At 42.3% G+C, this 16,089-nt stretch overlaps 1 protein-coding gene across 2 annotated transcripts in view; it reads left to right on the top strand.

The window, feature by feature from the left end:
* Positions 1-8,230, top strand: part of SCML2 (Scm polycomb group protein like 2) — a 105,054-nt gene extending 96,824 nt beyond the window's left edge. Inside the window, exons 14-15 of one of the 2 annotated variants that reach the window (XM_047765381.1) lie at positions 3,936-4,087; positions 5,154-8,230. In XM_047765381.1, the coding sequence (XP_047621337.1) occupies positions 3,936-4,087; positions 5,154-5,282 (281 nt within the window). In that variant the 3' untranslated portion in view covers positions 5,283-8,230. Of the gene's footprint in view, positions 1-1,146; positions 1,521-3,935; positions 4,088-5,153 lie in introns of those variants that run through there. The other variant, XM_047765382.1, reaches the window with a different exon arrangement.
* The last annotated feature ends 7,859 nt before the right edge of the window (positions 8,231-16,089 follow it).

The following is a 16,089-nucleotide window of genomic DNA, read 5'->3' as shown; positions in this document are numbered from 1 at the left end:
ATGGGAGGACATGATATGTGTAAACAGGGAAGTGTCCTATTGCTCATTCAGAAAGAGCCAGAATAGCCTTCCATGTGCAAAGACAGCTGCTATCCTATACCCTTTTAAGGATTAAGGGTCCTGGGGTTGAAGGGTAATAGGTGTTTTGTCCTTTTTCTCTAGATAGGCATTTAGGCCACGTTGAAGAGTTGCTAACTCGCGATGGGCAGCTGCACTGTACAAATGCTGTGACACATTTAATGTCATCATCACCATCTCCTACCCCATGTAGATTGTGGTTTTAGAGTGATTTTGTAGAGAATCTGAAGCTAGATGTTCATTTTATAAAGGGGTAGCATACCCAATTTTTTTTTTTTTTGCCTTTTTGCCTTTTTGCCTTTTCTAGGGCCGTTCCCACAGCATATGGGGGTTCCCAGGCTAGGGGTCAAATCGGAACTGTAGCCGCTGGCCTACGCCACAGCCACAGCAACGCCGGATCCGAGCCGCGTCTGCGACCTACATACACCACAGCTCACAGCAACACTGGATCCTTACCCAGTGAGTGAGGCCAGGGATCGAACCCGTAATCTCATGGTTCCTAGTCGGATTCGTTAACCACTGCACCACGACGGGAACTCCACCATACCCAATTTTTAAATGTTTTCATAATGTGTAAGCTTATGAAGACAGGCCTTCTCAGTAAAAGGCTCTAAAAGGTTACCTCCGATGATGAATATCTCATTTCCAAGTGTTTGTCTAATACAATCATGCTCAAGTAGCCTGTTTTGGGGCTTGAGAATGTTAGCTTCTGATCTTCCTGGAGGTGGAAAGACTAATAGCAATAACATTACTTAATAGTAATTGAAATTGTCATCATCTTTGTCACTATCTGACATTATGTGCCAAGCATATAATATTATACATAGCCTTATACATAGCACCTTTACAATGATTCCTTGAGATGTAGGTGCTGGTAAACATTTTCAGGTGAGAAATCTGAGAAATCACTTGACTAAAGTCCCCCAGCTAGAAAGTGGCTTGGCCAGTCCAGGCACTCTGGCTCCAGGGCTGTACACTTAACTACTATGCTGCCCCCATCTCCAGAGAATAGGTAAGCATTTCACTCGGAAACTGTCTAGAGGTGTCATTGCTATTATTTTCTTTTAGGTATTGGAACGGTTACTTAAAACTGGGCCTCCGGTTGATTGTCAGTGATGCTTATACAACCTCCTGCCCTGCTCTGCCCTGCCCAACCTTGATATTTGAGTGAAACAAGTTTTTTTTATTATAGGAAAGAAATCCAGTAACATCGTTGAGGACAAAATCAAATCACTTTCATTTTATTTATTTAGAAATATGTACTAAATCAAATCACTTTCATTTTATTTCAGGAATATGTACTATCTCCTAGTGTATATAAGACAAAGCTGTTAAGGAGAAGAACATGACTGGACTTTGATTATTTTTTACATAATTATTTGTTTCATGTGATTATTTGAATTAACATTAATGTTTATGACTTTCTCTGATTGTTTTGAAGATATGGGCCCAATTAAATTATTTTTCTATGATAGATTAGAAATAGTTGAGCTTACAATTGTTTTATTTTTAATTTAAATTATAATCTTATACCAGAAGTCAAATCTTTATATATGTTTTATTTGTAGTAATCTATAAAACTAGTTACATGTTATTCAAGACATAGCTATAGAGAGTCTGATGACAGAAGCCAAAAATAAAATATATATATATATATGTAAGTTAGTTTAGAGGTATGATTAGCCTTGCCTTTTTTTTTTTTTTTTTTTTTTTTTTTTTTTTGCTCTTCAGGGCCTCACCTGCAGCATATCGAGGTTCTCAGGCTAGGGGTCAAATTGGAGCTACAGCTGCTGGCCTACACCACAGCCACAGCAACACGGGATCTGAGCAGCATCTGTGAACTACACCACAGCTCACGGCAACGCTGGATCCCTGACCTACTGAGCGAGGCCAGGGATTGAACCCGCATCCTCATGGATACTGGTTGGATTCGTTTCTACTGAGCCATGACGGGAACTCCAACCAATAATTTTTTAAATATTAAATTGAGTCTTTCTTGAGTTAAAGGAGAAGACTTAATCTGTCTGAATTGTTAGAATGCCATAGGCATGGCATGGTCTAGACCATCATCATTTTTACTGGGGTTGATACAGCCCAGGAGCATTTCTTGGTAGACCAACATTTTAATCTCTGACAAGTGAAAAGGAAGATATATTTTAGCAGTAAGAGCTTTTATTTCACATCAAAGTTAACGATATTTTAAAAGAAAATAAAGGAGTTCCTGTCGTGGCTCAGCAGTTAACGAACTCGACTAGCATCCATGAGGACATGGGTTTGATCCCTGGCCTCGCTCAGTGGTTTAAGGATCCAGTGTTGCCATGAGCTGTGGTGTAGGTCGCAGATGAGGCTTGGATCTGGTGTTGCTGTGGCTTTGGCGTAGGCCAGCAGGTACAGCTCCAATTTGACACCTAGCCTGGGAACCTCCATACGCCACGGGTGCAGTCCTAAAAGGACAATAAAATAAAATTCTGAGTTACACCAAAATTTGCAGTGGTAATTTCTCTTATCTTCTCTTTTTCTATGCCCTTTCCCTGGGTAAATACTCAAAATACCCCTAAAATGGCCAGAGTCTAGATGATAGGAAAGAAAAGGTGCAATTTTGGCTAATTCACACACAAGAAATATCAAATTTGTGTTGATGGTTCTTGGTTGGAGAAAAATCTTCCTAGTGAATCACAAAACCCACTTCTGTTATCACACACTAACTTTAGGGAGTCAGGGGCTCTGGTTAAAAAATGAATACTTGTCTGGACACAAATTTTTTTTCTTTCTTTTTTTTTTTTTTTAAGGGCCACACTCACAGCATATAAAGGTTCCCAGACTGGGGGTCCAGTTGGAGCTGTAGCCACTGGCCTACGCCACAGCCACAGCAATGCCAGATCCGAGCTGTGTCTTCTATGCACACCACAGCTCACAGCAGTGCTTGGATCCTTAACCCACTGAGCGAGGCCAGGGATGGAATCTGCGTCCTCATGGATCCTGGTCAGATTTATTTCCGCTGAGCCACAGTGGAAACTCCCTGGACACAATGAAATTTCAGTACAGCTTAGTGAACAGCACAGCTAAAACCTTGTGGAGTATGAGCACTTAAATTGTTTCATGCCTCACTCAGTTACTTCTATTTTAAACATATAAACCTTCAACCAAAATATCTATAACTATGCAGTTAAATTTGAAAGAGGTATTTAGTATATTAAAATTACTTCTGACTTAGCTAAGTAGAAAATAATCTTTTTTTTTCTTCAAAATTCAAATAAGCATTTAAGCCTCGAGAGACAGGAATTTTAAAGCCATGGGAGGGATTCGGTAAAAGAACTAATTTGGTTCCCAAAGATAATGGGGGTTATTGAAATTCATGAATTAAAGTGAATAAACTTCAGAAACTATAAAAGTATAAATTCTGAGGATTTCCATTGCAGTTAGCTAGTAAAATAAACCTAATCTGGAAAGACCAAGAGGAGATAGGTTGAGAGAGAGTCTTTGAAATACTATAAGTAAGCAATTGGTTAGCTTAGATTAACCTAATTTAACCCAAGTAACAGATCTTTTGCTGTATTTGCCTGTGGCCAGAGATGCTTTGGATTGCTCAGTTTGTTTTAGGATTTTTGAAGCTTTAAGGTACCTTCTGAAGCTGCTTTTGTTGTGTGGGGGAGGTCAGGTGGGACGTTCTTGGGTAGCCATCCTCAGGTCATCTTTATCTAGGCTTTCACTGGATTTTACACTTGGAGTCCTGGGTCCAAGCCTGGGTGCTTCACAGAAGGTTCCAGGAATGAGACCATTTCTCCCTACCTAACATCTCTTCTTTCAGGATAATGATCAGGTCAAGTATGATTTGTCTTTTTTCCCCCCCATTGAAGCTCCAAGTTATATAGCTGTACCTGACCCCAGTGTCCTGAAACAAGGCTTCTCTAAGGACCCTTCAACCTGGTCTGTGGATGAAGTGATACAGTTTATGAAACATAAAGATCCTCAGATATCAGGCCCCCTCGCCGACCTCTTCAGGCAACATGTAATGTATCTTTTGATCCGGTTTTCCTGCCGTAATGCCTTTGAATGACCTCTGTGCAGGCCCTTCAGTTGGATATTGATTAGTGTGGATGGTGGGGGAACCCTGTCAACTGATTTTTCTGTATGTGAGAAAGTTTATTTTGCCCAGAGTTAAATGGTAGAGGCTGGATCTGTGCTTTGAATGGGTTCCCAAGTACCTAAAATACTACAAGTCTTCAAGTTCTCAAGAGAAGATGATTCGGCCTGGCCACTCTCAGGTGTCTTCTCCTTTGTAACAACAACTACAAGGATCCTCCTCCCCACCTGCTCCCTGCTGGGCCCCAGGACCGTGAGTAGGAGGGGGTGACCACAGCTTTGACAGAGTGTCCTCCTTGTTATGATGTCCCACAAATCTAGCAACTGTATAAGATTAAGTGCAGCTTTATTTTAAATAGCAACTTATGAATACCAAATAATATGCTTCCATGATCTAAACTGCTTAAATCAAGGAAATAAAGAATTTTGGGAGGATGCCTTGTGTCTGTTGAATAATGTTCATAGTCTTTTCTACCAAATCAAATTAGTGACCAAATTTCTGATGTACCCTTTTTGATACTGTAAGAAAATCAGCAATTAGCTTCACACAACTGAATAGCTTTCAGTATAAAGACAACACTGTATGACACATGGCCAGTTTGCATTAATGCTGATGTGACCATATTCCCAGCCTTTCTAAGAAAGTTAATGACTGTTTGAAATTCATTTCTACAGTTTATAGTTTTCTACCCTTTGTCATAGATTTGTGGTATTTTATTCAAGGCATAGTATTTAAAATCAGATATTTTGATGCTAAGGCCATTTTTCAAAGATACTCGGTTAAATTTCCTTTTTTAAAAAACTTGAAGTGAAGGTAGAAATTACCAAATAATGCTTTATAAGTAAGTATATATTTTTAATGGTTTTCAGGAAATAGCATATTCAGAGAGTATATATTGAGAATGTACAGCTGTTCTCTATTTTACATGTTCTTATATGTAACTTGATAAAATATGTTATTATTAATAATTACAATTTCTTTCTCTCTGTAGGAGATTGATGGGAAGGCTCTGCTACTACTCAAAAGTGATGTGATGATGAAGTATATGGGGCTGAAGTTGGGGCCAGCCTTAAAGTTATGTTACTATATTGAAAAACTTAAAGAAGGAAAATATAATTGAAAAAAATGTGTACGTTTAAATTAGACATAATTTTCAGTTGTCCTGATAACTTTTTAATTTAAAAGTATTTTTATTCTCATAGCAGTTTTTGTTTTGTAGACAGTTCCTCTAAAAATATGTTATATCCAGAATTTAGAACTACATTACAGTCCAGTCTACTTCTTTAAAAACCATTAATATGTTAGTCTTAGCATATTCAGATTGGCAGTTCTCCATGTCTTTTTATTATCTTACAGTTTATAGTTTATTATTTTATTGTACAGTTTACAAATATATTTCATGCAGGAAACAGTAACACCTTTGATTTTGGTTAATGTTGATATGTAAAACCAAAACAGCTAAATCCCAAAGGGGAAAGTATCAGGGACTAACAGGTTCTCTAATGAAATCCACGAGAAGTTTTCCTTAGAAGAGAATTTAAAGATAGAACTATAGGTATCATCTCTTTCTCAAATACTTTATGTCTGTTACTGCAGTGTTCTGTTCGTGTTCTCCCAGTTTCCGGAAAGGGAATAGCCATATAAATTATTTTCCTTTTGTTGTTATTTCTCTGTATGTTGTATTTGTTCATATTTAAAGAAAAAAAAAACCAAGCTTATAAACTTTCATAAAGTGTTCTTATCAGTTTTTGATAAATTTTGAACAGTTATAAGATAGATAGAATGGTTGTTTTATGCAGGAGATATTATACTACAAGGGTGGTTTGGATGGAGTCTGATTAAATTTTTTCAATGAAATAACCTATTGTTTCAAAACTTTACATATTTTCGCTAAGCTTAGACATTTAACTAGGCATTCATTTCTCACATCTCTATATGAAGACACCTGTGCCCAAATTTTTTAAAGATATATATTTTATTGTCTGTGTTTACTTCTCCTATGGATACTATACCATATTTATATATTATTCTATACCTGTAGGTATTGAAACAAGTAAATCTGTTCTTTTTGAATTTAATATGGCACTTTGCACTGCCACAGAGGTAATTGTGAACTATTTATATAGTTAGATGTTTTTATTCTGAAAAAATATGTGCATCATTTGCTATCACTAGTACCTCAGCTTAGTCTTCAGGGGTTAAGAAACAATCCATAGATTGGTTTCCATACAGGGATATTCTCTGTCCTATGCAATGTTGCTAGTTAATTTGCTTAGTTCTGAGCCATTTATTCTGCTAAATTTTGGAAGATGCATTAATTCTGACTTCTTTTGGGCTTTATTTTTAAAGTTAGAACTTTCAAGGGGAAATGGTGCTATATGTTTATCGTTATTACTTTGTATAACTTTGGTGTAATGTTTAAAAGCTATGAGAATCTGTGCTAAAAGTATCAGCAATTTGTTATAAATGCCAATAAAATGTACACCAGGGGCAAGAATGTACATTTTCTTTATTAGAAAACCAAATGTACTTTATATGAGAATGCTACTATTTAAAGGGTGGTTTCATCTATGTTATTCCTTTTTTGTTATAAGACAAAATTCTAATTTAAACTTGGTCTTCTCCCAAATTGTTTGTGTAAAGATGCTGTGCCCAGTTAAATAGTCCTCAGGTGTTTGTATAAATGCTATGTTTTACAGGTTTCAGATTTTAAAATATAATAAAGGTAAATAATCTCAACAATTAATGTCAAAGACTCAGATTTGATTTTACTTGCTTTCATTGCATTACATTTATGTATGAATTGGTTATAGTTCAAAAAGCAGCACTCCAGTAAGGTTGTGGTTTTATGTGTCCAAATACTTGGTTTTAACACTTGCCCTCATTCTACTGGTGAACAGATTCCTAGGAGCAAAGGGCCCATCTCTTGTAGGGGCCTTAAATGAGACCTCAGGGAAACAGAAGTTAAATCAGTGAGCTTTATGTGTACTCAAAGCTTTTGTTACTTGACAGTGTTATTGATGACGGGAGCATGCTAGAAAATGCCAGTGCCCCTAGATACCTCATCTCACCTGAGTTCATGCATTTGGCTGGCAATTCTAGATGCCCCTTTACCACTGGGGGCCACAAGCCACATTGCTGCTCAGCCCTTAGCTCTCATGGTGGAAAAGCCCCAGAGGCTCAAGGTTGTGGTTGAATCACCTTCAAGATCCAACCCCTTAGCCCACCTGCCCCAGGAGCTGCTGCGATGGAACCCCAAAACTCCAGTGCAGTTCATTGGAGATGACTGAGTCCTAACTAACGCTCCTGGAATGAGGCTCACAAGTAACAGGAATGGGGGCATCAATTTGCTGTCTGAAACTTGGGTGATTCAGAACTCGTTGTTGTTGACTGTCTGGTTTGTAAGTTTTTGTCCACCATAGATTATCATGCCATGTTAGCACATGTTACCTGTGAACTTAATTATCTTTCCTCTAGTTTTGCCTCTCAATCTATCCTTCAACTCTCTGTAGGCAGCAGGATTCTGCAACTTGAGCTTTCGTCTTTCATCTGTGTAATTTCTAATCACAAGGTAGAATTACTAGCAGAAAGCAGTCAATGCATCAGGGGTTCTTATATTGGTAAGAGGTTCAAGCATAAGGAAAGCAGATCATGAACTTGTGTATAACCAGTTACAGTGAGTGAAAATCAAAAAGCAAAACCAGATAGGCCATAGGCATAATTTAATAGAATTGCAATAGAAAAAAAGTATTAGATCTTTCAGCCTTTGACACAAGGAAGTAAAATTAAAGAGCAGATACTGGAGTTCCCACTGTGGCACAGCGGCAAGTCACTGTGGCACACAGTAAGTCATTTTAATTTCTGTATTCCTAAGAGGTCTTTTGGGCCAAGGATGAAACCTGTGCCACAGCAGTGACCCCAGCCACAGTGGTGACAACACTGGATTCCCACCCGCTTGGCCACCGGGGAACTCTACATAATTCATTTTTAACACCGTGGTGTAATGAGAGAAACCAGGGCTCCTGGGAGAAATGACCGATTGCAGGATGAGGACAGGGAATATACAGCTGGAGTCTGGCGCGTCTTCGTATCAGAAGGATGCGCTCCACAAAAGCACAGCGATGAGATAGATCAGAGGGACCCAGGAGCCAATGGAAAGCGCCTCCAGTGGCCACATCTGGAAAGGCCTGAGCAACAGAATGAAGTAGTATTGGATGATAACCCAACGCCTCAAGGAAGCATCCCTGAGTCCGTAGCGCTGGAAAGCAGTGACTGGAGAGGGAAACAAATGAGGGAGGACAGACGAACTGTGCAGACGAATCCCGAATCAGGTGGACACTCAGCCTCCAGGGAGCGGAGCCTCACTCCCCAGCCCTTCCGTGTGTGCTGTGCAGAGAGGTATGTGCTTCCTTCCAAAGAGGACAGCGTGGAAAGGGCCAAAGGAGGAACTGGACAGTGACCAGCACGGCCTCAGCCAGGGGGTCAACGTCAGCGTCAACAACGAGAAGTCATGGTGACAGTATGTGCCCTTGATATGTGATGAGAATGGCCCCTTATCCCTGTGGTTTTCTTCCCCCAAACCCGTGACCCTCGTTTCATCATGAGGAAAATCACCAGACAAATCCCAGCTGAAGAACATTCTGCAAAACACCTGACCAGCACTCCTCAGAACTGCCCAGGTCATCAAAAACAAGGCAAGTCTGAGAAACCATCACAGTCGAGAGGAGCCCAAGGAGACCTGATGACTGAACATAATAGGGTTTCTTGGATGGGATCCTGGAACAGAAAAAGGTGACTAGTAAGGAAGTGTGAATACATTGTAGGCTTTTGTTGATCATAATGGATCAATACTGATTCATTAGATGTGGCAAATGTGCCACAATACAAGCTGCTAATGACCGGGAAGATGGCTGTGGGGGACTCTCTTGACTCTCTTAGCAATTTTTCTATACATTGCAGCTGTTCTAGAATGAAACGTTTATTAAAAAGTTCATTATATCCTACATTCATGTAATATTCAAATTCCTAATCATCTCCAGTGTTGTATTTCTTTTTAAATGTTTTGTATCTTCCTGTAATTGTCTGTTACAAAGCTGTCCAATGGAAATGTAATGCCAGCTACATATATAATTTTAGCCCTGTTTTTAACATACTAATTTTAAATTTCCCAGCAGCCACATAAAATATATAAATAATCAGGTAAAATCCATTTAATAATATAGTTGATTTAATGCAGCCAAACTATGATCATTTCAATGTGCAATTAATATGAAATTATGAAAGGGATAGTTTACATTCTCTGTATGCAATCTTTAAAGCCTGCTGGGTGTTTTGCACTTAGAGCACATCTCATTTCAGTCTGGCCCCATTCAAGTACTCAGAAGCCATGCGTGAGAAGCTCGTTGTTAAACATCTAATGTAGGTCCCTAAGTGTGGTCCCGGACCAACAGCATCAGCTCAGCTTGTTCAAAACACTAGAAATGCTAAATCAGAAACTAAGAGTGGGGTACCCATGATCTTTTTTTTTTTTTTTTTTGTCTTTTTAGGGCCGTTCCTGCGGCGTATGGAAGTTCCCAGGCTAGGGGTCAAATCAGAGCTGCGGCCATCAGACTACCCCACAGGCACAGCAACGCCAGATCCATGCCACATCTGCGACCTACACCACATCTCACGGAAATGCTGGATCCTTAACCCACTGACTGAGGCCAGGGGTCAAACCTGCGTCCTCATGGATACTAGTCAGGATTTGTTTCTGCTGAGCCACGATGGGAACGCCTCATAATCTGTATTTTAACAAGCCGTCCAGGTAGCTCTGGTACTCAAGTTTGAGAAGGGTTCTGGACATTAGAAGACAACTTAAATGCTGGTCTGAAGCAACCAGTGAGTCACTAAAGATAAAAGGCTATGTCTCTATCTTCTAGAATAAAGGCCATATAGAATTTAGACACAACAGCCACATCTGCGACCTACGCAGCAACCCCCGGATCCTTAACCCAGTGAGGAAGGCCAGGGGTCCAGCCTGCATCCTCACAGGGACAACTGTCCTTCCTTTATTCCTCCTTTGCCTCTCCCTCCCCACAGTCCCTGCTGTTCCCTTTTCCATATCATGTTCACAGCTCACCCCTGATTATACTGGAGCCCCAGGAAAGCAACTGTGTGTCCTTGATACTAAAGACCACTTTAGGAGTTTCTGTGGTACAGCTGGTTAAGGATGCATTGTCACTGCTGTGCCTTGGTTTGAACTCTGGCCTGAGAACTTTCCGTATTAAAAAAAGACCTTAAATTCGTTCTCTTGAAATAAATTTCAACATGTGTTCTGGAGAGCTGAGCACAGCTTGGAACAGGAAGGCACTTGGTTCTGCTTTGGATGAGTCTCAAAGGGCTGTGCTGTGGGAAGCAAAGGATTGTAAACTGGGGGTGGGTGGGGTAGGGTGGAGTGGGGCTGTGATGAGGGTCACACTGTCAGACCTGGGTTCTGGACAGATCATTCGGGCAGCTTTGGGGGCAGGAGGAGAGCTCTGGCAAACAGCCAGATGCCCTGGACCCTCCATGGAACCCCACCCACGTGCTGTCTTTGGGGGTGACTGTGGTGATTCCATTCTTTTTCTGAGCTCTTCTTGGAAGAGGAGGTGTCCCTCTGAGGGTGGCCCGAGCTGTCGGGTCCCTGGCAGGCAGCCGGCAGTCCCGCACCACCACCTTCCCTTTCAAGTGGCCACCACCTTCCCTTTCAAGTGGCTTCGCTAGTCCCTTTCCAGATGGCCCCACATTTGGGCGGCCCAGCTCTTGGCAGGGGGCTTCGATGCGCCTTCAGGCGGCCAGGAAGGACACAGCCAGGCCCCCAGAAGCCTTGCTGGCAGGGATCTGGCATCCAGGCAGCAGGCCCTGGTGCACCGCGTTCAGGAGCAGAACGTTCTGGGCCCGGCAGGGAGGCCGCGGGTTCGGCGGCCGCTTGTTAGCACCAAAGGGCGAAGGGGTGCGGATGGGTCTCCCCCCAACCCAGGCACCCAGGAGCCACGCAGGGCGGCCAGGAAACCACAAGGGACGTGGTCACCGCGGAAAGAAGGCAGGGGAGGAGAGGCCCCGAGTTCTGCGTCCTCCGACAGCCACCACCTGGGTGGGTGCTGGGTATGGGAGGGAGTGGGGGCACCGCAGGGCTCCCAGGAGCTGGGGTCTCGGGCCCAGACTCAGCCTGTGAGGCAGACAAGCTGTTGTCACCCTGACCTCTCCCGCCGCCACCTCTTGGTAGGTCATGCAGCAGTAGAGCAGTTGGCTTTTATTTAACCTGTGTCCTTCCTATTCTCAGCCCCATCCCCGCCCCCATCTCTGTTCCACACACACACCCACCCACCCCTGGGCATTAATGAGCCACTTTCACAACCTCTGGGAGCAGTTGTGTTTTGCGCAAGGCCTTGGCCTTTCCTGGTCTTCAGAAGAGAAGGAAGCTGGTCAAACTTGGGCGTGTGTTGTTCCCTCCCTGCCCCAGCACATTGAGAAGTGATATTAATGCCCCGAATCCAACAGTCCCGCTGCCTTCTGTGGGGTCGGGATGGGGAGGAGGCAGCAAGGATTGCAGGGACACAGATCTTGGTCAAGTGTGAGGTTTCACACCTGGCCCTGCAGCCCCCAGCATTCAGGCTGTTTGGTGACAGTTACGCCTTGTAAAATCCATCTCTGTGTTGTATACTTTTTTTTACTTTTTTGTTTTTGTTTGATTTTTTGCTTGGATCAGTAATTTTATTTTATTTTATTTTATTTTATTTCATTTATTTTGTCTTTTGTCTTTTTAGGGCCGCATCCAAGACACATGGAGGTTCCCAGGCTAGGGGTCAAATAGGAGCTATACCTGCCAGCCTATGCCAGAGCCACAGCAATGCCAGATCCGAGCCACGTCTGCGACCTACACCACAGCTGACGGCAATGCCCGATCCTTAACCCACTAATCAAGGCCAGGGATGGAACTCATGTCCTCATGGATCCTAGTTGGGTTTGTTAACCACTGAGGCACGATGGGAACTCCTGGATCAGTAATTTTAAAATTGAATATAATCTATTATTTCATTTGGAGTTTTTTACTTTTTATTTTTTTATTGAAGTATAGTTGAAGTATAATATTATGTATTATTATCATAATCCCAGTGTCCAATAGTGATTGACAATTTTTAAAGTTTATACTCCAATTATAGTTGTTATAAAATATTGGTTGTATACCTTTCGTTGTACAATATATCCTTGTAGCTTATTTTATACATAAGTTTGTATCCATTAATTTTATATCCCTATCTTGCCCCTCCATCCTTCCCTCTCTCCACTGGTAGCCACTGCTTTTTTCTCTGTTTCTCTAAGTCTGCTTCTTTTTGGTTTTATTCACTAATGTGTTGTATTTTTTAGATTCCACATATGAATGATATCATACAGTATTTGTCTTTCTCTGTCTTTCTTATTTCATTAAGCATAATGCCCTTCAAGTCCATTTGTGTTGCTATAAATGGCAAATTCTTATTTATGGGTAATTGTTATTTTATTATATCTATATCTATCTAGCTAACATCTTTATCCATTCATCTGTTGATGGACACTTGGGTTGCTTGCATATCTTGGCAATTGTAAAATAATGCTGCTATGAACATTGGGGTGCATGTATCTTTTTGCATTAGTGGTTTTTTTTTTCTTTTGGATATATATTCACATCTGGAATTGCTAGGACATATGGTAGTTCTATTTTTAGTTGAGAAACCTCTGTACCATTTTCCATAGTAGCTGTATCCATGTATATGCCAACCAACAGCATATGAGGGTTCCCTCTTCTTCATATCCCCAATGATATTTGTTATGTTCTTTTTGATAATGACCATTCTGACAGGTGTGAGGTGATAGCTCATTGTGGTTTTGATTTGCATTTCCCTGATGCTTAGTAATGTTAAGCATCTTTTCATGTGCCTGTTGCCCATCCAGTCGCAGTAGTTTTGATGGGGCTAAACCAGTGAGATCATTGCTGTTTTGTGAGAATATTGTACTTCCTCTGTCTTGAGGACAGAGTGGGCATTTAATGTCACTTCACAACCTCTTGCCTACTGAGTTCCCTGTCCATGAATGAAGCTGGTAACATGAACCTGTCAGGTGATGTAAGAATTAAACGCAAAGATCCCTGCTTCATTGTAGGGGGGAATGTATGTTGGTACAACTGCTGTGGAAAACACTATGGAGGTACCTCAGAAAACCAAATATAGAACTACCATCTGTTCCAGCAATCCCATGGCTGGGCATATATCCAGACAAAACTTTCATTGAAAAACATACATGCACCCCATATTCATCACAGCACTATTCACAATAGCCAAGACATGGAAACAACCTAAATGTCCATCAACAGATGAATGTATTAAGATGCAGTACATATGTATACAATGGAATACTACTCAGCCATAAAAAAGATAAACTAATGCCATTTGCAGCAACATGGATGGAACTAGAAGTTCTCATACTAAGTGAAGTAAGCCAAAAAGAGAAAGACAAATACCATATGATATCACTTATTTGTAGAATCTAAAATATGGCACAGATGATCCTATCTAAAGCAGAAACCCATCACCTGTGGTTCTCAGGGGGGGAGGGGGAGGGAGTGGGATGGATGGGCAGTTTGGGGTTTTTGGCTGCAAGTTCTTACATCTGGAATAGATGGGCAATGAGGCCCTGTGGTATAGCATAGGGAACTATGTGTGATTGGGTCGCTTTGCTCTACAACAGAAATTGAAGAAACATTGTAAATCAACTATACTTAAAAAAATGTAAAATAAATGAATAAATGCAATGATCCTGTGACCAGCCCCTCATGAAGAACAGAGTGGTGCCCTTCAGCCTGGTGCCTGTGAGAATCCCTTGGAATTCTTCAGCCCCAGCATCTGGCTGCCCCTGACCAGCAGCATGGGGATCTCTGGGGCCCAGGCCCAGACACTAGGAATTGTTACAGTTCCTCTGGCAATTTCAGGTGGAGCCAGGGTGGGGAGCAGTGGGTGAGGACCGTGGCCGATGCCCCGGCCGCCCTCCCTCGGGGGCAGTGGCTGGCGTCTGGGCCCCAGGCTCCCCAGCTCGCCCGCCCTTCCTCCTCCCGCTCTCTGGAGGACCACGCCTGCCGTCCTCCTCCCTGTTGCCTCCCAAGAGCCCCACCCACCTTTCTCTGCTCTGTTTTTCTCACCCCCCGCGAACCTTGGGGTCGTGGCTTCAGCTCCATGCGCTGGGGAGCGTGCGGGGTCCTCAGCTTCTCTTTTCGCCTTTAAGAGGAGCTGGAGAGGCCTGGGCCGGCGAGCCTCTCTCCCTGGCTTTGCTGGAACATGTTCTCCCAGACTGAAAGGTGAGGAGGTGCCTTCCTGAAAACCTGGGCCCTCCAGGATTTTCCAGTCTCTGTCCTGACCAGGGATGTCCTAAGAGCTCACAGATCAGCTTCCTCCAGAGGACCCGAGTCGCTAACCAGTTGCCTGTATCAGGACCATCGGGTGCAAGAGGTTATCATGGAGGGTGAAGGGTGCAGCAGAGGGCTCTGTCTCCCTCCAGCCTAGATGATTTTATTGCTTCTTTCTCCTGTTGTCTTATCTTTCCAAAACGGATTATATTTTACTTCATGCCAGATATTCCATTTAAATATTGTTTGTGAAGATGAACTTCTCTCCGAAATAGAAACAGTCTCACAGACATAGAGAATAGACTTGTGGTTGCCACGGAGAAGGGGGTGGGGAGGGAAGGACTGGGAGTTTGGGATTAACACATGCAAACTCATATATAGCATGGCTAAATAACAAGTCCTACTGCATAGTGCAGTGGACGGACTGTATTCAGTATCCTGTGATAAACCATGATGGAAAAAGAATGTATATATATATCTGAGTCACTTTGCTGTACAGCAGCAATTAGTACAACATTGTAAATCAACTGTCTGTCAATAAAGTAAACTTATAAGAAATATTGTTTGTGGAAATAATTTGATGTTATCTTTGCAGGAAAGAAATTTTGTTTGCTTATGCCAAGCGCCTGGGACCGGTGAATCCCCATGTACTATGAGACTCGTGGTTAACTGTTGGTTAATTCTGGATCACTTTTACTCTGAAGGGAGGAGGACTCTTGGTGGTCTCTGTCCAAGAGAAGGGGTGGTTTACAAGCCCCTTTTCTTTGATAGCTCCCAGATTCTGACTTTTGTCTTTTAGCCCCACAAAGCCGCCAGAAGTACAGCAGAGCCTTTCCTCCTTTCGTGGATCAGTAAATGCTCTGGAGCAAAAGCAATCCATTCGGCTTCTCACACCTCTCAAGGTTTCTGGTCTTTCCCAGCTCTGAGCTCAGTAGTTGCTCCTTGGTATGTTAACTTTTTGATGTTCTTGTCACCGTTTTTAAAACACTTCATCCAGCTTTTTTAGTTGTCTTCCAGGGGAATGGCTGCTCTGCATCCCCCAGTCCACTGTTACAGGAGGCAGAACTCCATGGCTGCACTGAGAAATACCTCCTCTTCTGTTGTGCCTGTGATGCAGCTCACACCTAAGTGTAGCTTGATGGCACTACCAGCATCTCCTCCCACTTCTCTCGTATCTGCGAGATCTCCTGGGCACCATTTTCTGCCCTATTCAGGTTGCTGCACCTTAGGCAAACTAGAAGAAAAGCTAGCCTTAGGGGTGACCCACGGTAAGAAAGCATTCCCACCTTTCATTCTATGCCCTGTCATAGAGAGGGGATCAAGTGAAAGAATGGAGAGGTCTGAGTAGAAATGAAAGTGAAGGAACTGTCGAGCATCTGTTGGATGTTCCATGACATTCCAGGAACAGACATAGATCCTTCTGAGTATAAGATGAAGAGAAAAATCGCCTAGTAATTGGAACAGAGAAAGGTTAAGATGAAGACTATTAAGTATAACAGTGGATTGGAGTAATGAGGGATTGGCTAGTATG

Source organism: Phacochoerus africanus, chromosome X (genome assembly GCF_016906955.1).
Source record: "Phacochoerus africanus isolate WHEZ1 chromosome X, ROS_Pafr_v1, whole genome shotgun sequence".
In the NCBI taxonomy this organism is placed as follows: Eukaryota; Metazoa; Chordata; class Mammalia; order Artiodactyla; family Suidae; genus Phacochoerus; species Phacochoerus africanus.
This window is presented reverse-complemented; position numbering and strand designations above follow the sequence as displayed.